This window comes from Furipterus horrens, unplaced genomic scaffold (genome assembly GCF_987537825.1).
Source record: "Furipterus horrens unplaced genomic scaffold, mFurHor1.1.pri manual_scaffold_7, whole genome shotgun sequence".
In the NCBI taxonomy this organism is placed as follows: Eukaryota; Metazoa; Chordata; class Mammalia; order Chiroptera; family Furipteridae; genus Furipterus; species Furipterus horrens.
The window spans coordinates 38573738-38598942 of record NW_028327177.1 but is presented as its reverse complement, the minus strand read 5'-3'; the positions used below and the strand labels follow the sequence as shown (position 1 = coordinate 38598942).

Here is a 25205-nt window from a genome sequence, read left to right as displayed (position 1 = left end):
GGATATGGCGATATACGATAACAGAATTATATCAACCAGTTATTCCTTACTAACCAATTATTCTTTTTTAAATTAGCTTCTTAAAAAGCAAAGCAACAATGCAGTTAAAAAAATCAAATAAGACCATAGGGTTTATAATAAAGCTTAAAGAGTAGGGCTTATAACAAAACCACTTTCAACTTTTTCAGCTATTTCCATACACATTTACCTCCACAATGCTAAATAACAATTGCTATCTATTGATTTTTAAATCTTAGATATTTATCTACTGAATTCCTTCTATGGTAGATGATGGTTTAATTCTCATAAGTACTACTATAAACCCTATACTTCCCCCATTTTGTCAACAGTCTTACTAAAATTGTTAATCAGATTAATATTCACTATTCTTAAGCTCACTTAAATATTACTCAATGCTAAACCACATAATATACTTTGACTGCTTCGTATTTTCTCTAGAGTTAAAAATTGGTTAGTTATTATTTGCTTAGTTTTCTATGTATTTATCACCAACTCAGTCTACTGCAACCTGGGCTGGTAGATGCTGACCCAGGAAAATTCTTCACTTCAAATTCCCTTCAAATTCATTCTTGAAATGTTCTTAGTCTTTTTCCTATTTCCTAGATGCCATGTTTTTCCTTTTCCTGGTTTTCTCTCCTGTTTAGGAGGAGCACATTTTCTAAGAGCTGCCTGAGGAAGTGCATGTAGGGTATAAATTTTATTGAGAGCTTACATGTTTAAAAATTTTAAAACTGACTAAGTGTGAAACCCTGGCTGGTGTGGCTCAGTGGATTGAGCATTGGCCTGTGAATCAAGTGTCACTGGTTCAATTCCCAGTCAGGGCACATGACTAGGTTGCACATCAGGTCCCTGGTTGGGGATGTGGCTGAGAGGCAACCACACAGTGATGTTTCTCTCCCTCTCTTTCTCCTCCCCTCTTCTCTAAAAATAAATAAATAAATAAACAAACAAATAAACAAATTATTTTTTAAAAATTGACTAAGTGTATAATTCTATTTCAAGAATATTTCTACTTTGAAAATTTGAAGACATTATTCCACTGTTTTCCAGATTGAAAAATCTGATAATCCTGATTCCATTTTGATTCCTGACTTTTGTATCCTCTTTTTCTTGGTAGAAGCCTTTAGGAGCTCTTTATTCCTAGTGTCCTAAAACTTTTAAGGGTGGACCTGGGTGAGGGTCAGTTTTCATCTATTGAGCTGGCATTTGGGAAAGAGTTTGAATCAGGAAACTCGGTTTCTTTGGCTCTGAAAATTCTTCTAATATTATCTTCAAAGTAACCGTGAGTTATAATTTATATACAAAAAAATATATCCATTTAAATGACTAAACCATATACATCCATATTACAACCACAATAATCAAGACAGAACATTTTCATCATTCCAAAAGATTCATTCATGGCCCTTTCCAGTCAGCCTCCCATCTAGCAATCATAGATCTGCTGTTACTATATAAATTTCTTTTTATTTTTTAAGAGTTTCATATAAATGGAGTCATATAGTATATACTTCTGTTTGTCTGGCTTATTTTGCTAGTATAATGTTTTGCTAAATTTGTTCATGATATTGTGTGCATCAGTAATTCATTGCTTCTTATTGCTGAGTGATATTCCATTGTATAGAATACAGTTTGTTTATCCATTTCCTATTTGAGGGAAATTTGGTTGTTTCCAAAATTACAAATAAAGTTACTATAAAGATTTGCATACACTATATGTGATTGCTGAATCATATGGTAACTGCATATTTAACTTTATAAAGAGGTTGTGCTGTTTAAAATTTCTTCAGCAATAAATGTGAGTTCCAGTTATTGACTGCTATTATGTGAGCATTGATTTTTGCATATTGACCCTATATCCTATGGCATTACTAAATTTACTCTTAAGTTTAATAGCTTTTTGTAGACTTCTTATGATTTTGTATATACTCAATCATGTAGTTTTCAGATAAAGACAGTTTTACTTCTTCCCAAACTGAGTGTTGTTTATTTCATTTTCTTGCCTTATTGCACTTGTTAAGGCTTCTACTATAGAGTACACATTCTTGATTTATTCCAAGTCTTATGGGGGAAAGTACTCAGTCTTTCATCATTAAATATGATGTTATCTGTAGATTTTGTATGAATGATGATTATCAGGTTAAGTTCCTTTCTAGTTATAGTTTACTGAAAGGTTTTTAAAATTAATAATAGGTGTTGAGTTTTTAAAAGTGCATTTTGTTCACCTATTGATGACATAATTTTTCTCCTTTATTAGTATTTTTTGATGAGTTACATTGGTTTTTGAATATCAAACCGAGTCATTCATTCCTAGGATAAATCTTTCTTGGTCATTGTGATTATCTTTTATATATTGTTGGATTTTATTTGCTAATATTTTGGTAGGGACTTGTGGGTCTATGTTCATGAGGGATATTGTTTTTTAAAACATTACATTTATTGATTCTACAGAGAGAGGGTAAGGGAGAGAGAGAGTGAAAAACATTGATTTATTGTTCCACTTATTTATGCATTCATTGGTTGCTTCTTTTATGTGCCCTGACCAGGGATCGAACCCGCAATGTTGGCATGTGGAGACAACACACTAACCAACTGAATTACTCAGTGGGGGCTAGGGATATTGTTTTATTTTACTCATTTCTTGTATATTGTTGGGGATGGGATAAGGCTAACCTGGTAACATGAGTTGAGAACTAGTCCCTGTTTATCTGTTTTCTGAAGGAGTTTGTGTAGAATTGTTATAATTTCTTCCTTAAGTGGGTGATAGAATGCATCCATGAAGCCATCTGGGCTTGGAGATCTTTTGTGGAAAGGCTTTTATAAATATGATTTATTTAATAGCTACAGAGCTATTTAGAATTTCTATTTCTTATGTCAGTTTTGGTAATTTGTGTCTTTCAAGGAATGTTTTATCTAAGCTGTCAAGTTTATTGACATAATGTTCTTTACAACATTCCTTTATTATTCTTTTAATTGTAGTACAGTATTCTCTCACTTATCATGGGTATTACGTTCTAGGCTCCCTCACGATGTGAAAATCTGCGAAGTAGGAACCTTCTTTGACTAATGTGAGGGTTTATTTCTCAATTCCCAGTCTCATTCCATTGATCTTTATGTCTTTATTTGTGATAGTACCAGTGTCTTGGTTGCTGTAGATTTGTAGTAAGTTTTGAAATAGGAAAGTGTGTCTTTGTTTTTTTTTCAAGAATGTTTTGACTACCCCGGGTACCTCGAGGTCATTTATTCAAAAATGTTTTCTGCCCTTGTCTTAGTCAGTTTGGGCTACCATAAGAGAATGCCATAGACTGGGTGGCTTAAAAGACAAACATTTATTTCTTACAGTTCTGGAGACTGGGAAGTCCAAGATCAAAGTGCTGGTAGATATTGTGGTGTGGTGGGAGCACTCTCCCTGGTTTACAGATACCTATCTTCTCATTGTATCCCTCACATGGCTGACAGAGAGACAGAGCTCTAGTCTTGTTCTCTTCTGATAAGGATCCTGGTAACCTAATTATCTCCCCAGTGTTCCTCCTCCAAATATCACATTGGGGATTAGGCTTCAACCTATAAATTTTGGAGGGACACAAACATTCAGTTCCTATCATTGTCCCTACTACTCCTAGGACTTCATTTACATACATGTTTTAATGCTTGTAAGATTCCACAAGCTGTTGAGGCTCTGCTCATTTTTTATTTATTTATTTTTTCTGCACCTCAGTTTCAATAATTTGAATGCTATGTCTTTGAGTTCTCTGATCTTTTCTTTTGCAACATCTAATCTTTTAATCCCATCACACTAATTTTAATTTTAGATATACTTTTCAGCTCCAGAATTTACCTTTTCTATATCTTCCACTTATCTTTTGTTTGTGTTCACGCTTTCTTTAAATTCTAGAGCATATTTAGAATAGCTTTTTAAAAGCCTGTCTTCTAATTCCATCCTCTATGTCATTTCTGGATGTTTTTTCTTGACTGACTTTTCTTCAGTTATGATTTACATTTTCATGGCCCTTGTTTGCTATTTCCCTCCCTGGACTGTAGTCTGGAAAGTGCGTTCAGGCAGAAAGCTGGGATAATTAGAGAGCTCACCTTGTTTGTTTTCTTTCTCCTAGGGATCACTGTCTTGCACAATGTCTGAAAAAGTTGTTTCACATATTTTGTCTAATTTACTGTTTTTTGAGGGGGATGATGTTTCTTGTCTTTGTTAATATATCATGGCCCATTATGTTATGTTTAATTTTATTTCCCTATTTCCTGATTCTTGTATTCTTAGTAGTTATATATTGGATATCCTGAATTAATTCTCTGTTTTTTTTACTTGCTTGTTTTACATTCTTTCTCTTTTTGTTCTTTCTGGGAGACTTACCCAGTTTTATCATTGAAGCTTTATGTTGAATATTTAACTTAATTCTATTTTAAATTTCTAAGTCCTCTCATTCACTTAATGTTCCCTTTTTAAAAAAAAGATTTCTGTTTAAAAATTCTGTGTAGAATTCTTTTTATTTCTCTTAAGAAATTAATTATAGTGGAATTTGTTCAAGTTTTTGTTTTCTCTGTTTCCATATTATCTGTTTCTTCAGAGTTCTTTTTGTTTCTTTCTTTCTTTGATTTTAGAAGCTTTCAGATGTCTATTGATCCTGAGATAACTGTTTTTCATAAATGTAAATGAGAGCTCTGTGTGAAGGACAGTCTTACTTACTGGTTGGTCTCACTATAGAGCAATTGGGTATGCTACTGGTATTTTCCCTGTGGAACCCCTAAATGTCTGAACTGTGAGATGTTTTCTCTTGGGCTGGTCAGTTTACCTAGAGAGGATTTCTTTAATCTCTTACCCAAGGCTTTTAAGCCACACAGGAAGAGTTTTGGGAGTAAAGCCTGGTTTGTTTGTATAAGAAGGAGGAAAACATACGGCCTCGAACATGTTCGTATTGTCTTTCATTAAATCTGCATTTTCAGCATTGCCCTCTGCTGTGATTTTTGAACCACTCGTTCAACTTCTTCACAAATTAAACCGGTCCCCTGTAACTTTGTTTTTAAGGTACTATATCCACATAGTCTTTTAATTTTCCCTTCTCTTTGTTTTTATTTTATATACTGAAATTTCAGGTATGGGGAAATATTTCATGAATATGGTTTTTCAAACCATAACAAGAAAATAAGTTTCTTATATCTTTATGTGGCTTTAGGTAAAAGAAAAACAATGCAAACCCTTGCCAAGCCACTCTATTCTGAAACATGCATAATACATGATACTTGACTAGACATAGTCTGATTGTTGTTCAATCCAATGTCATGTCTACCACTCAACAGCATTCAGTGCAAGTGGCCTTTCCCGTTTGCTTGAAGTTCCTTTTTTTTCCTGTCTTCTCTTACATCATTCACTCCTGGTGCCTTCTCATCTAAATGATCTCTAAATATTGGAGTATTTCTGTACTTGATCTTGGCCTCATTTATTATCTCTACTTTCTTTTACCCAGTTGCATGGTTCTAAATATCATATAAGTGCTATTGACTCCCAAACTTTCCAGTCTTACCTCTTTGAATTCCAAATGCCTACGTGACATATCCATTTCACTGTCCAATCAATATTTCAATACAAGGAATTATTTTATTCCTTCCCTGTATCTCCCAACTTGTAAAGGCTACCACTCTCTCCCAAGATCCTCACACAAAAAGCTAGGAGTCATCCCTGGTTCTTCTCTTTTCATTATTTTTACACATCCTACTCCTGAGCAAGTTCTGTGGGTTCAACCTAAAAACTTACCTGCAATCCATTCACTCCTTTTCATCTCCAAGCAACCATCTTCTCATCCTACTCCTAAAAGGACCTTTATGATATGGCTCCCATACCTTCCTTTCTAATATCATGTTGTACTGTTGGCTTTATTTATTCAGTAATTACCTACTGAGCACCTACAACATTTCAGAAACTGAGCTAGGCACTGGGGTTGCTATTACAGTAAACTGGCCTCTTTTTTTGTTCCTTAGACACTTTAAGCTTTCTTTAGACTCATCTTTTGTTCCCTGTGCCTGGCATGTTCTTTCTGTAGCTTTTTGCACAGATTTCTTCTTTTTCATCCTTTAGATCTCAGCATAAATATCATTTGCTCAGAAGCCTTTCTGATAACTGGATTGTTCCATTATATCATCCTACTTAATTCCTTCAGAGCACCTTTCACAGTCTTCACTGCTTATCTTTTCCTGACTGTTCCCCTCCCCTGTCTCACTGTAATGTAAGCTCCTTGAGGACAGAGATTTTGTCTTATTTATCATGTCTCTCCAGTGCCTAGAACATGTTTCTCCAAGTGCCTAGAACAGTGCCTGGCACACATAATATAACAAATATTTTTGGATCGATTAATTTAATGAGGTGGTTCAGGAAAAGCTACATAGGGAAGCTCAGATAGAGTTAACTCTTAATAATAAAGATTTGGTTACTTAGACATTGATCGTTAGACTGAATAATTAGCAGTAATGAAGACATTTATTTTGGTTACAAATTTATACTGGTTATGAATTATTAACATGGCCTAAGAATAACCATTGTAGGCAGAATAGCTTGGTCCTCAGAAAAACTTCCTTTGGGATTGTTTGGAGGCTAGTATTTTAATCCTGACATCAAACTCTGCTTTTCTGTTCAGAGTTAAAAGTATAGTAGAATAAGACGTTAAAAGTAATGACAATAACTGAAATGAACCTTGGTAATTATGATAATTAACAACTAGCTAGATTTTTCAAGATATATTCATATATTTACCACTTATTACTGAACATTTACTTGCCAAGCATTGTGCTTAGAACCTGGGCTTACAAAACATTTAGGGAAAATACTTATCCTATACTTAAGATTGATGCTGATTTGGGAGAGTGGAATTCTCCACCATTCTCTCTTCCCAGGCAAGGTGAGCTTCTGTGGTTGGCCATTCTGTTCCCATTTCCAAAGGGGTGAATGTGGAACACTGAGCACAGCTTAGGTCTTCTCTACTTAATCAAAGACTTAAACTCCAGGCTCTGTCATCTGGAGTAGGATCACATATATAATATATCTGCTATAAGACTACCCATCTATCACAAAATTATATTATTGATAAAAATACTGTAAAATCATAGGAAAACTAAATAATTCTGGTGACTACAAAATGCCCAATTTAAAAAATTTAGAAGAGCTCTCTATAATTTAAAATATTTTTCGTTGCAGACTTTATCCCACAAACTCCTTGCATCATTCACATTGTAAGTTGAAACAACTGAGTCATCCTTTTCTTATTGGTTTAAATACCTACTGTGATTATTCAATGGCATGTTGGATATTTTGAGGAATTCCTTTATAGTAGAAGGCATTAATACTTATTTTCATAGTAATCCACTCCTTATAGTAGTTATGGGATGTGCCAGGTAATAGGTTTGAATTTTAGGGTCAGCAGAAAGCTGTTGGGAAGTAATTTTGAAAACAAGAGTACAGTTTATGGAGGAAATATAAGCCCATTCTTTCATCTATGGTTCTGTATGAAGGCATTATACCACAGCCCACCTCATTACCAAGCCAGAAACTGTGAAGTCATGGCAATGGCTCAGTTCACAGATGGCTCAGTTCTAGGCAGTCTTTCTTATTCCAGGCTGAGTTATTGCTACCACAGGACTTATGAAAACAGAATCACATTATAGTCTCATTACTTGTTGCCTATGGGTTTTTTGAGTCTGGGATTGTATCCTTCTTTCCTCTGTTCTACACAGAGTAGTACAGTGCCTGACAAATCTGTAGATGACCAATACATAATTGATGAATGAATAATTGAATGAATATGGCATGACATGATATAACATGACATGAATATAGCTAGTGCAGATTGAAATAAGTTCAACATCCAGGTGCCTCCCCAAGAAGAAGTAGCCAGGAGAGAGTTCAGGTCTAGTTAAAGTTACTAGAAATTCATTCATTTGGAGATCAGAGGTAAGGGGCAAGAAATCTAGGCTTTAGAGGAAAACATTAGATGGAAAATAAAAATCATGACTTATTCTCAGAGAAACATCTTTTTTTTCTGTTGGTGAAGGATGGAGGCATTGGGTATAGAAGACAAACTAGGTAAGGGGGCAGAATTGTGCAAATGAATACATTAAGAGGTAGAGATTCATTAGCTAGTTTTAGAATAAATCCAGAAGTTTAAAAAGTAATATATTTTATAGTTATTTCAATCACAATTTCATGTCAATATTTAAAAATTAGTTTTTCTTTACAGTACCTTCACATGCAGAAGTTGGTTGTCAACTGCTGTGAGCTGCTTAAGATTCTCCAGTATTTCTAAGTCTCCTATGTCATCAATATTATTATTGCTGATGTTCAATATAGAGAGGGGTTTCTGTAAGAAAATAATTAGATTAGCATTAGTAAATAGCCTATTTATTCCTATATATAGGAACCAGAAATCCTAATCTGGAAAATTTAAGATTTATTAGATCAGGCTGTTTTGCTTTTTGGACAAGAAAATAAAAACCCATGGAGATCTGTTTCTATGTCATTTTTTTTTTCAGATGGAATGTTTAGAATTATAGTAATTGTGATATAATTTACTATTTGTCATAAGTCTGATCAAAATATAAGAAAAATTTATAGAAAAAAGAAGCTAAGGATCACAAGCAAAGGAAGAAAGAAAATGACCCAATTAACAAATGATAACAATGTAGAAAATATACTTCATTTTAAGCAAATTATAATTTTGTGTTAAAGGTCACTAAAATTTGTTCTTACATAAGAAGAAATTGTTTTTGTCTTTGTTTTTCTAAATAGAAAACAGTGACCAAGAATTAAAGAATATCTGAGGAAAGACTTCTGGCCAAGATGGAGGCATAGACAGACACACTGTGTCTCCCTCTACAACTAAGAAAGAATACAAATACTTCAAAACTAGAAACAACCAGAAGTTCCAGCAAATCAACCTGCGTGGAAGTCCAGCAAACAAATATATAATAAAGAAGAAATACTCATCCAGACAGGTAGGAGGGGCGGAGCCAGGCAGAGAGGACATGGTGTAGTGATGGCAACAGCGGCAGCAGTGGAAGGCTGGCAGAAAGCGTAATCACACATTTTAAAGTCAAGAGGGACACCTTGGGAGTGTTCTCAGCTCCTCACCAGATCTCACAGCTCACTGTACCAGCACCGGGGAAAATCAAGCCTGACTGCCTCTGACTGTGCAGACCACTGGGGGCTGGGGTGGAGGAAGAAACTGCCCGTCTCTCAGCAGAGTCAGCTTGTTTGAAGGGCCCCCACTGTTCTAGAACATCCGCAGACCCACCCACTCTGGGAACCACAGCCAGAGCAGCGGCTAGAGGGGTGCCAGTCCGGTGTGGAAATGGGAGAGGTGCCTGGAAAAGGGGCGAGTGCTGAGCAGGTGGTATTGTTCCCTCTCAGACCCCTCCCCTACATACAGCACCACAACGTGTTGAAACAGGTCGCCCTGTACTGACGAATCCCTAAGGCTCTGTCCCTTACAACATAACAGGAGTGACAGCTCTACCTGGGACACAGAGGCTAACAAACACAGGAGCCTGTCAGAATGAGGAGACAGAGAAGTATGGCCCAAAAGGGGGAATGGATAAAGGTTCCAGTGGGAGAACTAAGCGATGAGAAGATAGCCAACCTAACAGATGAGGAGATAAACAACCTAACAGACGCAGAATTCAAAACACTGGTGCTAAAGATGTTCACAGGCTTGACAGATATGCTTGAGTATGGCAAACGCATAGGAGAAGAAGTGAAGGCTATGCTAAGTGAAACGAAGGAAAATCCACACAAAACCAATGGTGAAGGGAAGGAAACCGGGGTTCAAATCAATGATTTGGAACATAAAGAAGAAAAAAACAGTCAACCAGTACAGAATGAGGAAGCAAGAATTGAAAAAACTGAGGAAAACTTCCCAAATTTTATGAAGCAGATGGACATACAGGTCCAGGAAACACAGAGTGTCCTGGGCAAGCTGGACCCAGAGGGGACCACAACAGGATGCATCATGATTGAGATGCCAAAGGTGAAAGATAAAGACAGAGTCCTGGGAGCAGCAAGGGAGAGGCAGAGAGTTGCCTAAAGGGGGTGCCTATAGGACTATTAGCGGATTTCTCAAAGGACACTCTGCAGGCAGGAAAGGACTGGCAAGCAGTATTCAATGTGATGAAAGGCAGCCTGCAACCAGAACTACTCTATCCAGCAAGGCTATCATTTGGAACGGAAGGGCAGATGAAGTGCTTTCCAGACAAGGTAAAGCTAAAGGAGTTCATCATCACCAAGCCATTACTATATGAAATGTCGAAGGCACTTACTTAAGAAAAAGAAGATCAAAACTATGAACATTAAAATGACAACAAACTCACAACTATCAAAAACTGAATCTAAAAAATAAAAACAAAATCCAACTAAGCAAACCAGAATAGGAACAGAATCATAGGTATGAGGATCATTTGGAGAGTTATCAGCTGGGAGAAGGGAGGGGGAGAAATGGGATATGGTGCAGGGATTAAGAAGCATAATCGATTGGTACAAAATAGACAGGGGGAAGTTAAGAATAATATAGGAAAGGGTGAAGCCAAAGAACTTATATGCACGCCCCATGGACATGAACTAAGGGGGGTGGGATTGCTGGAGGGAAGAGTGGTACTGGGCGGAGGGGAGCAAAGCGGAAAAAAAATGGAACTATTGTAACAACATAATCAACAAAATATACTTAAAAATAAATAAAGAATATCTGTTGTGTATTTTTATCTGTATAGTTTTCTCTTGACAATCCATATGTTCCGAAGCACTTAGAATAATAATTAGCAAATTAACAAGAATTTCAACATCAGCGCTTAATGAGGACATAAATGTACAATAGAGCAGCATTAAATCAAAGCCATCTTAAAATCTAAGGCCCAGGGATCTCTACCGAGATGGAGTCTGCCCACCCACACACAGCTACATAGAGATGATACTTCCTGACACTTCTTAAGACTTGACACGCAGCTTTAAAAATTATGCCTTATATTTAGAATTTCAGAACCTGCTTGAAACTATGCAAAAATTGTGTAAGCAAAAATATTTTCAGTGGTGTTTTGTGGTAAAACTAGCCGTCCCTACAGTGGGGTCAATCTATTTGGATCAGTTGACGTTGAGCTGAGACACAGTTGATTCTGTGAAGAGGATAGAAGGGGTAGGATATAAACTAAGTCACTTCTTTCTTTTCCAATTTAAAGCACTCTCTTTTAATTGTTATATGTTTGGTTCAGAAACCTTATTCTGTCCTTCATTTCTGGGTCTTCTAAAATAAAGCCAACAACATCTGTAAATACAATAATCGTGCTCTTATTTCTGACCCTAGCCCAGAATGAAGGTAGCGTATCTTTAACAGATCCTGCTTTGAGGATTAACAAAAGCCTCCATAGCGCCCTCTGTCTTCTCAGTTCGCTGTGACACCTCTGTGTGATGTCAGCTGACAGACTTATCTGCTTCTGATGAGTCACAGCTATATATGAAGCACAACCTACAATCAAATCAGAATCCAGCGAAAAAAATGACTTGTAATCATTCTCTAGGTTGTTTAAAATTGGCCTAATGTGCACTCCTGTTTCCATAGGCTTTTTGTGTCATGATAATCACCAAGGTCAAAATTATGAGTGAATTAACATCTGTTAGAACTTCATACTTTACATAACCTTTTAACATCCTTCTTTTGATCCTTCCAGTAGCCCTAGAAGCAGATGTTATCTCCACTTTGCCGAGTCTCTGAGGAATTATGTGGGAAAAATTAGTTTTAGCCCTCAAATAAACTCTCAGTTGGCTTATAATTATTCAGACTATGTACAATGTCCAAATAATCCTTCCCCGCTTCCTGTTCCATTATAACAGTTAATCTCTACATGCTTTGTTAGAATACTCAAATATGGTCTTACTGCCAGGGAATGAAGAGTTCTTGGATCAAACAGAAGCTTTTCTCCAAGGGGTAGCCTCTGACTCTCAACATGAAGCTCTCTTAGTCCTTCTAATCCTTCTAAACCTTCTATGACTGCAATGTAATTGCCTCCCAGATACCTACAAAATATTAGACATAATTTTAAATAGACAATCTGTAAACATCATGGTCTAGAAACATAAAAACATAATAAAATAATTGAACTGTGTAAAAATTATACGTAATGCTCTCTTTACATTGAATCAAAAGATTTATCTATGTGATTCTTACGTATAATTTAGTCTAGGAAGTAAGTTTACCTTTTTTTAAGTGAGAGAATTGAAATAGTCCTTATTAAACTATCTGTCTATGCGTCTCATATGTAGGGTGCAGAAGAATCGACTAAATTGTAGGTTCAAACATGAAGATTTCTGGGGCTAATCCCCAGGGATTCTGATTTGGCTGCTATTTTAGGAACCCAGTATTTCCCACTCTACTCCTATCTCCCCATTCTAAGATCCCTGGCCTACTTTTTGAGAAGCACTGACAGTTCTTTCAGTCTGGGGAAACTGGATCCACCAGTCTTCATTGTTTAATTAAAATCATTAAAGGCACAGTAAATACCTTTTAACAATCAAATCTGTATCAACATTATCAATTCTATGACCCTGCCCTTTTGAGCTGTGTGATTCTGAAAGACACAGAACTCATTTGAGTTCCATGGAAACTTTTTTCACCATTTCTGCCTCCATAAAGCTGTTTTAGGTATTCCTATAAGCCCTTAGGACAACTCAGCTTCCTGCAAAAGAAAAGTATACTAAGAATAGACGGAGTCCATAAAAAAAAATAAAAAATAAAAAATAAAAAAGTATACTAAGCTTAACAAAACACAGATTGTCTGGTATTACATTGTAAACAATTTATTTTGTACTGATAATACTAAAAGAGAATAAAAATTGTGACCTGTTCCACAAAACTGTAGGTAATGGAAATACCTGCATGCAAAAAATATTACTGTAATGATGACAACTACATTATTTAAATAAAGCACTTACAGTTTTTCCAGTTTCTTTAATGACTTGAGGTTCTCTATACACGAAATACAATTGTTTTGCAGGTACAGGTGAGTAAGGTTTGTGGCAAAATTCAAGTTAGCTATTTGACTAATACGATTATCATACAAATATAAAACACTAAGATTTTTACAAACAGAGATGTCTTCCTAAAAGGAAAACAAAAACAGGTTATACTTAATTTCTTCTGAAGTTTTGTTTTTAAGAAAGCTTATCACTTAATCATTCTACAATTTTCATTAATGTCAATATAAGAGAACAGTATTTCTTTATTCTTAGCACAGTCAAAACAGAACTAGAATAATTACAAAATTAGTATTAGGTTTTAGCATTCTGTAACTATATCAATAAAATTGTATTTGTTAAGAAAGAATTTTCCAGTGCAAGCAGTGTTTCTTGGAAGCAATTAGGTTGATTTGGAAGTTGAAGCATTTAACAAATTATTGTTTTGACATTACAAATCAGATCTTCTTAGTTTTTCTGTAAGATTGTAAGTAAACTATTGTGATTTATAATACTGAAAACTAGAAGTCATCTAGATATTTAAGAACAAAGGGTTAATTAAAGAAACTATGATAATGGTATTAAAGAGAATACCATATAACCATTAAATATCATTTAGTTTCTTTAGTAATATCTTATAGATGTCATAATAAAATGAGAACAGTACGTTCAATGACCCACTATTGTAAAATTATATGCATATATGCCTAGAAAAATCACTGGAAGAACATTACCTAAATGTTAATAGTGGTTTTCACTGCATGATAGAATTACAAGTCAATTTCTTTCTTTTTATATGCATTTTATACAGATGAACACCAATTATTTTGAGAAAAGAAAAATAAATTAAAACTATTTTAAAAGGCTTTCATTTCTTATGTGCTGGTAGAGTCGGCCTAAACTAAAGAGGCAAGAGATAGAGTGAAATTTTGCTCAAAAACATCTCAGCCTTCACTAAATAAGACTTTTTAAAATACTAACACATCTTGGGAACTTTAAGTTTACAAATTACTCTTATCTCAGTGTAAATTCCTTTACACCAGTTTGCTTTCCTCCGAACAAAAGTCATCTACACTGAAGGAGTATTGATTGTGAGGGGGCCAAAGAAATTTACAGGGAAGCTCTGGAGAAAGCAGCCTGTGTGATGAGATGAAGAGTTTGGGGCAACAAAAGAGAAACATGAGGTTCAGGCAATTGGATCCGTAGGAGAAGGACCACCAGAAAACTGGAAAGAGATTATTGTGACTGGAAGCTGGATAGGGTTTCTGAGAAAAAAAAACTTTGTCTTAATAGACAATTTTGCCTGGGACTTTGATGTTTTTTTATTCATCCATACAATAAATATTTATTAAGCACATAATAAGAGTCAGGCACAGCACTGGATGAGGAATTTAGTGATGTGAACAAAATAGACATGATCCCTCCCCTCATGTAGCTTATACATTTCCAAAAAGTTTCCTCTCATCTATAGTCTTCAACATTTTATTATAGACATTGGATACCAATACAAGTGGCCTACAATGGCCTTTTGCTGCTCTTAAAGTTTTCCAAATTAAAGCCAAGAATTGGCTTAACTCAGAGAAAATATAGTTTCAGAGTATATCCAAGTAAACAATCTTGTCTGATATAACTGAGAGTATAATCTACACTTACATAAACATTACATTATGTACAAAAAAATATTTCCCTGTTAAAGTTTTGAAATATGTTACTCACATAGTTAATTCTTAATGTTTTGATATGTTAGAAATTCATATTCCAAGGTTCTAGAATTATACATGAATAATTATCTTTGAAATTATTTTCCAATATATATTTTCAAATCTGTTGGGTTGGCCGAGAAGTTCATTTGTTTTTTTCTGTAAGATGGCTCTAGTAGCACTTAGTTGTCTTTAACTTAATTCAAAACAATTTTGTTAGATTGTACTATGACAGCTGTCATATCAGCATTCATTTAAAAAAACTTATCAAAATTGGGGAATTTTTGTATAGTCATTTTAATAGTGAAGATGGAAGAAAATATTCAACATTTTCTGGATAATATGCTTTATTATTTCAAGAAAGGTAAAAATGCAATTGAAACGCAAAAAATGACTTTTGCAGTGCATGGAGAATTTTATAATAGTATATATTTACAGAAACAATTCTAGTAAGTTTAATGTCACAAGCAGGAACTTAAATGATAACACAATATAAAGCTAATGAAAATACAGTTAATCAATATAATCAAAATATAGTTAATAAGAAGGTATGCCCTGGCACTAATTTCTAAACTTTACATTGTTAATGATATAAAAAAAAAATAATTTAAGAGCTCTTACAATTGCATCTATATTTCTGTCTGAAAAATTTATATGTGTTATTTTCTTCAGATATTGTAAAGTGGTTTCTTCTTTTCTGGATTTAAGGTTGCTGTTTTTGGCAATTAGATCCAAGGTCAGTCGAACCATGACTTCTCTGTAAATCAAACTCTCAGCAATAGCTCTGTCTGTTCTGATGCCATCCCAAGAAGCAGGTTTAGGTATTGGTTTATGCCCAGTTTTCTAAAAATTAAAGAAAAAATGAATAGTACGTATATAGCAATTTAGGATAAGTCATTTTGACTTTTTAGTTTCCTTATATAAAACTATTTGATTAGCTAGTTCATGGGCATTTTAGGAGCATTTGGGTATTTTTCTAAGTTTATAGACCTGACTCTTTTTATTAAAAATTTTAAAATACAAAATTAATTAAAACACAAGGATCATTTACTTTTAAGTCTTTTCCTCTCTCTACTGAATTTTTATTGTGGGCATCTGTTAAAATATTATTTTTCTCTCTTGGAACAGAAAAGGATCTCAAGGAATATTATCTAGCCCTGGCCGGGTAGCTAGGTTGGTTAGAGTGTCATCCCAATATGCCAAGGTTGTAGGTTTGAACCCTGGTCGGGGCACATACAATAATCAACCAATGGAGTCATAAATAAGTGGAACAACAAATTGATGTTTCTGTCTCTCTAAAATAAAAAAAATTAAAAAGGAATATTATATTATCTAATGTTCTCATGTGAAGAAACTAAGGCCCAATCTAGTGGGATGTAAGAATGAGATCATGTCTCATGGCTTTTTCCCATAGTATCTGTGGTGATCATAGTTACTAAATCCCCAAATCATAAAGGTGGTGTGAAAACCTTGAATATATACATATAACAATGGTGTAAAATACCTGAAAATGGGGCTGGCCTTCAAGTTTTATGTTACTACAACTACAGAAGTAACATAATACAGTATTTCTCAATCAAGACTGCCTAGTTTCAAATTTTTGCTCCACTGCTCACTAGTTAGGTAATCTTGGGCATGTTATCTCAGTTTCTTATAAAATTAGGACAGTACCCAAGGGAGAGTGTGAAGATTACATGAGCTAATCATGTATAGCATGTTCTACCCAGTGCCCGGTATATAGATCAATAAATGTGTGTGATCTTCATTATTTTCTACTGTTTTGTTCACAGATGAGGTGAACACTGTTCACTTCACCATTTTGTCTAAAATATATTAGGGCTGTTAAATAAGAGGATCATGCTATTAATCAAATATTACTGTATGTAAGATATGCATATGTGGTCCATAATTTGAAATAACCCATTTTTTTCAATCATCTATGAAGTATAGCTATTTAAGTGATACCTACCCCAGTTGTGCTTTATATTCTCTTGTCAAAAATGTAAGCAAAAATACACTTTAAAATTGAGCATTATTATTCCAATGTGTCTGGGATTTCACCAACCAAACACCTCAATTTGTGTGGTATTCTGGGCATGAAAGATTATTGTTTACAGATCAAATTTCAAACACAACACTAATATTCTGAACAAAGTTTCTAATTAAGCAAAGATAACTTTTAAAAATCTTGCTTGAAATACTTCATAAAATATATCATCATAAAAGTATAAAGAAAAACACCATGGACCCATGGGTCAATTTAAAATATAAAACATTAGGCCCTGGCTGGTGTGGCTCAGTGGATTGAGCACTGGCCTGCAAACTGACTGGTCCCCAGTTCAATTCCTGGGGGCGTAGTGGGGCGTGCAGGAGGCAACCAATCAATGTATCTCTTGCATATAGATGTTTCTCTCCCTCTCTCTTTCTCCCTTCCCCTCTCTCTAAAAATAAATAAATAAAATCTTTCAAATATAAAACATTACAAATACATTTGAAACCCTTCTATACCTTTCTCCCTCTCCATGCTTTTAAATTTGGAGTTTATCATAAATTTAGATATCCTTCTTCATGTCTTTATACTTTTACTACTTATGTATGAATACCCAAACAACATATAGTATTGTTTTTCATATGTGATTAGTTTTCTTCTTTGCTTAAAATTTTGTTTGTTATGCTCATCAGAGTTGATGTGTGTAGCTCTAGAGTATTTGCACTGCTGTATAATATTCCATTGTAAGAAATTTATTCTGATAATAGGTCTTTGGGTGTTTTGATCTTTTTGCTTTTACAATGCTGCTCTTACAGTTCTTGTATATCTATATGTCATCTTAGCACATTTGCAAGAGTTTTTGTAGGGTTTTAAGCTAGTGATGGCCACTTCAGGGTTGCACATATTAAAAATATGGTTTCTTTGGCTACTGTTTAAAAATTTCAGAACTTTTTCTGAAAATTTCAAATATCTTTTTTATACAGATAACAGGGATGAAATGCAAGTCTTAAAGTGGTTATACATGCCAGGGTTTCTCCCTTACAGCTGAGGCAGGAGACTGCTGTACAACTGGCTATGCAGGAGCTACCCTGAACTATGAAATGTGTGATACCCTATGGGGGTAAATTTGACCAATGGGGGACCAGAGCCACAAATGATTTATTCCCACCTCCACCCAGCTCCCTCCCCCGAAAACATGTTGTAGTCTAATGGGTTACATACTCTTATATTTGTTCTCTCTCCATCTCCCTCACCCCACCGCCACCGCCCCTCCCCACTGCTTCTCTGAGATAACAATCCCCAAAACGTGGTATTACAGAATTTTTGCTTCAGGTTCTGCTTTCTAACATTTTGGATCATCTGAATCCTCATGAATTACTATGCTGTAACTGGATTTTGTCTGTAGGTCCACTGCACTAATTGGTGTTTGTATAGAAATATATTTAATTCTCTCAGATTATTAGAAAAGGAAAAAGTCAAATTACTTATTTATTAAACTAAGGGAAGGCCAATGGACCTCCTCAGCAAACTATAGGAAAACCTTCCAGGGGCTTGAATGTGGAAAAGAAGAAAATTGTATCAACCCACAACATACAGTAATAGAGACTCTTAAATCGAAAGAACCTGCATTGTAGCAGTCAGATCCACAAAAAAGAATTCAGTTTCACCAAGACACCGCCATTTATCTTGTGAATATAATACGTTAAACTTCATATAATAATTTAAACTTCATTGGTATTGTAGTTTGTTTTAGAGAAATTATAAGCACCAGGAGTTTAAACTGAACCTAGTTTGGATTTGGATACATTTCAGAACATTATAATAAAATAATTATGTCAACACTTGTGGGGTGTTCCTGGTTTTCTTTTCAAAGAGGTTCATTATTTTCTAAAGTTTGAGAAACTGCTTTTTCATATTTTTTCCCTACTAGATATGTTATCTTGGGGCTCCATTTGCTAGGATATCTCTCTCTACAGATCGCGAGTGGGGGACAGCTTGGAGCTGCTTTACAAGAGCTCGGGAATAAACATTGGGGGACCTCTTGGCTCTCATCACCTTGGGGCTCCTACTAGTTAGATGCAGTGGACATTTCAAACTCAATTTGTGTATTTCCCTTAGCTAGGCTCAAGCTCAGTGGCTCCAGATGCTCTGCATTGCTGAGGCTCTCAGACTTTCTCCTTTTCTTTTCTCTTCCCTTCCTTCATTCCTCTCTCTCTCTCTCTTTCTTTTTTAATTTATTGATTTTAGAAAGAGAGAGGAGGAGTGGTGGGGGCAGGGAGGGAGTGAGGAAGGGAGAGAGAGAGAAAAGAAATTTGAATTTGTTGTTCTTATTTATGTATTCATTGGTTGATTTTTGCATGTGCCCTGACCGGAGGTCCAGTCGCAACCTTGGCCTATGAGGGTCCAAGGGGCTCTAGCCAACTGAGCTATGGGTCAGGGCTGACTTTCCGCTTTTCAGGCTGGATCTATCTGCACCCACAGATCCCACTCCCTCAGCTCCGCGGCCACCCGTCCACCCATGTCTCCCTCCTCTAGAGCTGTTTCCTAATCTTGCCTGATTATAGCCATTTGTTTAAAATACAGACTTCCAGACTGTTTCAAAAATTCTAGATGCCTAGAGATAAGGCTCAGGGATCTGCATTTTAACAAGTGCCCCAGGAAAGTCTTACTGGCAGGCAAGTTTGAGAAACCTCCTGTAGGGTTTCCTTGGTCCCCCCCGCTTCTTCCCTGTTTGCACCTCACCGGTCGCGGGATGAGCCGGGTTAGAAACTCAGGTTTGGTAAGTTTCGTTTGTGCCAAGTTCCTCAGCCGCCCACCTGCAGTTGCCAGGCGACCAAATGCTCCTGAACCGTTTGCAAGGCAGGGAGAGATCTCGCGAGGTCTCTGGAAGGCCCGCCCCTGTGGCCGGTGGAGGGGGGGGGTGGGGGCTGTTCTCTATGACGTTGAGGCTGCAGGGTGGCGCCTCGGACCGGTGTGAGTGAGGGTAGTTAGCTTGACGAGGCCGTAAGGCAGCGGGTCACAGTGGCGTTTTTAGTGGTCCCAAACTGCCTGCCGGAACCATTTTTGTCGAGCTATCATTTCCCCCTGCTGGATTTTCCTTGCCATCGGTTTGAACGTTTCAATGCCATCAAACTGACCACCTTTTCCCAACAACAGACTAGGAAACAAATAGCATCAATCCAAATTCAGCGCATACTGCACCCTTTCCTCAGATAAAATCCAAATTTCTTAGGTTGACATTCCAGTCCATTCATCAGGACCAGCCTCATTGCTTGCCTCTTGCCCTCTATACTCCGGTATTCCAATCTGGCGCTTGGCCCAATACGCCCTGTCCTAACTATCCTCATCCTCCTCTCTCCACTCAAGGCAGCAGTAGGACACACTTTCCTTTCTCCTTTATTCTTGTTTTCCCTTTTAAGATTGAAGGACTGGCCGAGTAGTTTGGTTGGTTAGAGCGTTGTCCCCATACGCCAAGGTTTCGGTTGGATCCCAGGTCAGGGCAAGAATCAACCAATGAATCAATTTAAAAATTAAAAAAGATTGAAGGTCTCATTTGGAATGAGCACATCCTTTCTGAAGCCATACTAGGTACTGGGTCTTGATAAGTAATGCTGCCTTCTGCCCCCAGATAACTAGGGTATGTTAAATTCTTTAGCACAGCACTTTACCACACTGCTGTGTGTTTGATACTTACCCATATCCTTAATAAAATGGTAAATTCTTTAAGGGCAAGGATTATGTCTTTTACCTTGATATTCCCAGGACCTGGCAAAGTGCTCTTTGTAGATTAGCAGTCACTCCATAAGGGTTTGTTAAAATAATAATTTACAAATGAAGGAGAAGAAACACAGTAGAACAAGCAACTAACATTTACAGTGGAGACTGGGACTCATTAGGGATATGGTAAAGTGAGCAATCAGGATGTAAGGGACAGTGAAAGCTGGAAAAGAGCTATGATCTTAGGGAGCGAGGGCACTCTGGAAAAGTTGTCGTTGCTGTTCCTTGAGAAAAGAAGGGTGAGAGCAGAAGATTGTTAAAGTTATAAGGCATCTTAGAGCCCATTGGACAGCCTAACTTGCCATTTTGCAGATAAGGAAACTCCCAGGCTTAGAGATAGTAAAGAAATATGCTGAAGGTCACATCTGGGGTGGTAGAGAGGGAATTTATCCTTGGGCTCCTGATTTCAAGCTCAAGTCCTTATTCCTTATAACTCACCGACTCTTAAAGTAAGAGTAGCCTAGAAAGAGGGACAAGGGGATGGGGATGTATGGACCCTAACCCCATTCAGGACATTGTTGCTAAAAATCCAGTTGTAGACAGTTTTGGCCTGGATTAGTGTGAAGGTAAAGAAAGTGGCAAGGAATTTAGGGGGCATCCTGAAGCATGATTTAAGAGATAGATCGTATAGGATAAAGGGAAGGAGAAGTTGAGGATAATTCCCAGGTGTTAATAGAGGAGAGGTGGCAAATATCAATAACTTGAGGGGAACTGGATGAATTTGGTTTACACATGTAATTGTGAGGCGAGATAGGTTTAATAGTTTCAAGAATAGAACTAATCATTGAACCCAGGAAGCCACAAATAGTAGTGAGGGAGAAAGTAGGAAAAAGAACAATGTAGCAATTTGTTACTATGCCAACTACTTTAAGTGGAAGAGAGGAGTAAAGCTGGTTAAGATGTCAAATGAAGATTTATCAGAAGTGAGATTTATTCTGAGAATGAAGAATAACTTGGTGATTCAGAAACTAATAATTTAGATTCAGACACTGGGAAAAGAGTTAAAGGAGAAAGTTACCTAACAGGATAAAAAGCTATAGAAATATATGAAGAAGTAAAAGAAAGATCAAAATAATGTGGCTAAACCACTATGGCACAAACCATATGGCCTTTTTACATGGTTATAGGTCATTCAGCTTTAGCAATGTATGCGGGGCTGTCTTGTTGCTGCGTTTAGCACTCACTTAACCTGCTTCTAACATTACTTTGCTAGAAACATGTTTAACAATGCCTTACTGAAAATCAGTTGCTCCATTAAGCTTTGTTTTATAACAATTTCATATATCATTATAAAAAGGAGTATGATCTCATTTATGGTAAAATTATACACACATTTAAATGTAAAATACATCTATGTCTAATAGTATAGACTTAGATGTGGATCTATATAAATCTATACCCATGCCTATAGCTATATATTTCAATACCAAAATATTTAATAGTGGCTATTTCTTGGTGGTGGGGTTATAACTGCTTATTTCTCTTATTTTAGTAATCAGGGTTTTACAAAATGATAAAGTTACATTCTGAAAATCCAGTTTTGGATTCTGCTCTTTGTGGCATTGAAAAATCTATTTGTGACTGCTGGTTTTTAAAATAGTTTAAAATGGCCCTGACCAGTGTGGCTCAGCTGGTTGGGCAATGTCTCACAAAGCAGAAGGTCATGGGTTCGATTCCCGGTTAGGGTGCATGCCGAGGTTGTAGGTTGGAGAACTTGCGAGAAGCAGCCAATCGATGTTTCTCTTTCACATGGATGTTTCTCTCCCTCTCTCTCTCCCTCCATTCCCCTCTTTCTATAATCAATAAGGATGTCCTCAAGTGAGAATAAAATAAAATAAAGTAGTTTAAAATGGTTGAATTACTCAATATTTTTTAATGCAGCAAGTTAAGAGAAAGTATTTTCTCATTAAGATGTGAAATATAGCCCTGGATGAGTTGCTCAGTTGGTTGGAGTGCCGTCCCCATATGCCAAGGTTGAAGGTTCAATCCCCAATCAGGGCACATACAAGGAGCAACCAATTTATGCATGAATAAGTGGAACAATAAATAGATGTTTCTTTCTCACTCTGTGTGACCTTCTCTCTCTAAAATTAATCAATGAATAAGATATTTTTAAATGTGGAATATAATTCCTGTCTAGTGGCAAGCAGTGTTAAATAATCATCTGTGTATTTTCCAATGTGGCAGAAATTTGGCAGACTACAAGAAATACTTGTTTTCAGTGCCACATTTGTAAGTGCAGTGTAAAGTATTCTAAGAGTTATACTTTGACAGATGTTGGGAAATTTGTATTTGTAAAAAAAAAAAAAAGTCTTGAGAATCATTTTAAAAGGCAGTCTTGGAAGAATCCTGTTAAAAAGCACATTTAAAAAAGTCTCCACTAGATTTTCCAGGTAACTTTAGACAGAAACACTCTATTTATTTCAAAAATCGTTCTATATGTCTTTTTATTTTATTTTATTTTAGTTCTTAGTTCTTCACGTTCTAGAGTACTAAGCAAGCACTTCAATGGTTAGTTACTTTCATTGAGAAACCAACAATTTAAGGGCCCTAGATATGTATAAAATTACATAACTGTATATAGAGAAATTAACTTTTATGGGAGTTAACTCCAATTTTTGTGTTGACCTTATAGATTGATAAAATATTAGTGAGTATGGTAGGCAGACTTATAAAATTATCTGAATGATCTCAGCTCCTGGTATTCATGATCTTGTGTAATCACTTCCCCCTGAGTTTGGGCTGGACCTAGTGACTTGTCCGAAGCAATAGAATAAGAAAAGGTTGACAAGCTACCATTTCTGTAATTAGGTTACAAAAGACTGTGAGTTATGTCTGGCTAGCAGACTCTATTGCATTTTTAGCTTGCACTTGTTGATAGAGCAAGCTGTCATTTAGGAGAACCCCACATGGCAAGGAACTGATGATGATCTTTAGCCAACACGTAGTGAGGAACTGAGAGCCTCAGTCCCACAATAAACTAAACGCCAAAAACTACTGTTTAAGCTTGGAAGTTGATCTATCCCCAGTTGAACTTTCAGATGAAACCTCTTCCCTGACCAACACCTTGATTGCATCTGTATGAAAGACCCTAAAGTGGGGCCCAAATTCTTGGTCTACAAAATCTTTGAAATAATAAATGTGTTGTTTTAAGACACTAAGTTTTGGTTTAATTTGTTATGTAGCAGTAAATAATACAGGGAGCAATGAAAATTCCTTTAAGAAGGGAAGATTGACTTAGAAATTTGGGACATGATTTCCATTTTCATAGGACATTCTGAGCAGAAGCTATAGGAAGTTGTAGTGTAGCTGAAATGAAAGATTTCTTAACAAGTATCCATTTGTAGAAGCTGGAAGTTTTAGAACCAAGGCAAAGGAAGTTCTTTGATTTAGGAGGAGGAAGTTTCCATTCAAGGTATTAATCTTGAGTTCTGTAACCTGGGCATGATCATTCAGTTGAGAGCTTCATGGCCTTCTAATGCCATGATGTACAACAATAATAATTTTTGAAAAACTTATTAACTAGTTTTTCATTTATTAAATACAATAATGTTATTACATAGGTTATGCATAAAACAAACCAAAGTATTTCTCCTGAGTTCCAGACATATCCATCCAGCTGGCTGCTAGACATTCATTCCATCTGGATATGAATTCCTAGAGGCAATGGAAAGTGAACCTGTCAAAAACTGAACTCTTTGTATCCTGCACAAATCTAACCTGCCTCCTCTAGTTTCTGTCTTCCCTACAGTCCACCCTGCTACCCAAAGTAGAGCCCAAAATCTATCTCCAGTACTCTCACAGGTACTAGCACCCTCATTCAGTCACCACATCAAGTCCACTTAACCTCAGAAACTCAGCTGTCCCTCCACTGACTGCCCCCTTCACTACCTAAGAATGGATATGAAGGATTTGTTAAGTTTTGTTTTTTTAATGTTCTATTAACTTTAATATGCAAACATTCTCAAGTTATATTTTAAAAATTCTACTTTGTTTAATATACAATAACTTTTCTGAAATGAGTCACTTCCATCCTCCACTAGAGTCAAATTGTAATGAATATGACATGTATGGGAGGTGACTGTAAATTAAGGAATCTAAGCTAAAAATCAGTTTCATCACCTTAAAGTCACATTTATATTATACAGTTACTATATCTGAGAGTAAAAATGTTTTCTGAAAAGTATTTTTACAAACATTGTCACTACTTTTCTAATTTAAATAATGTTATCTTTATTTCTGAAACATCTATTGTTAACACTAATACTTTAGTTGGAGCTTTTCATGGAGCATTTGCAAGAACGGGACTTATAATTTTAGAAAAAGTTTAGATTAGGTTTCAAGAACAGTTCATTGCTTATGTTTTAGGATTTTTTTTAATTGTCTTAGGAACCAGGGGTGGGGAGCCTCTGTCTTCTAATAGAGATCCAAGACTTTGCTTAAGTTTATCAGGCCAATAATAAGTTCAGCAAAAGTTTAATTAGTTAGTGATGGATTGAGGCTAAGAGTGAAACTCAGCAATGTAATATACTCTATTCTCATGCCTTTCAAAATAATTTGTTAAAGTCAGTGAAAACATCTTTTATATCTGTATACCTGTAATTAATTGCTTTTTTTTTTCTTTCTCTTGTCAGCTTTTTTGGGTCAGCTTGTTTGAATAGAGTTTCACTCCTGTATGCTTGTTTTGAAAATAGCCAGTGCTTTTTTATTGTGTATTTCTGCTATA

The 25205-nt window shown here is 35.9% G+C and overlaps 1 protein-coding gene across 1 annotated transcript in view; it reads right to left on the bottom strand.

The window, feature by feature from the left end:
* PPP1R42 (protein phosphatase 1 regulatory subunit 42) overlaps nucleotides 1-20400 on the bottom strand; it is a 36103-nt gene extending 15703 nt beyond the window's left edge. The window contains exons 1-5 of the mRNA XM_090284896.1: nucleotides 20397-20400; nucleotides 19445-19545; nucleotides 12992-13158; nucleotides 11938-12076; nucleotides 8262-8378 (exon numbers count right to left, since the gene is read on the bottom strand). Of these exons, the coding sequence (XP_090141022.1) occupies nucleotides 8262-8378; nucleotides 11938-12076; nucleotides 12992-13158; nucleotides 19445-19545; nucleotides 20397-20400 (528 nt within the window). The remainder of the gene's footprint in view (nucleotides 1-8261; nucleotides 8379-11937; nucleotides 12077-12991; nucleotides 13159-19444; nucleotides 19546-20396) is intronic.
* Nucleotides 20401-25205: the final 4805 nt, after the last annotated feature.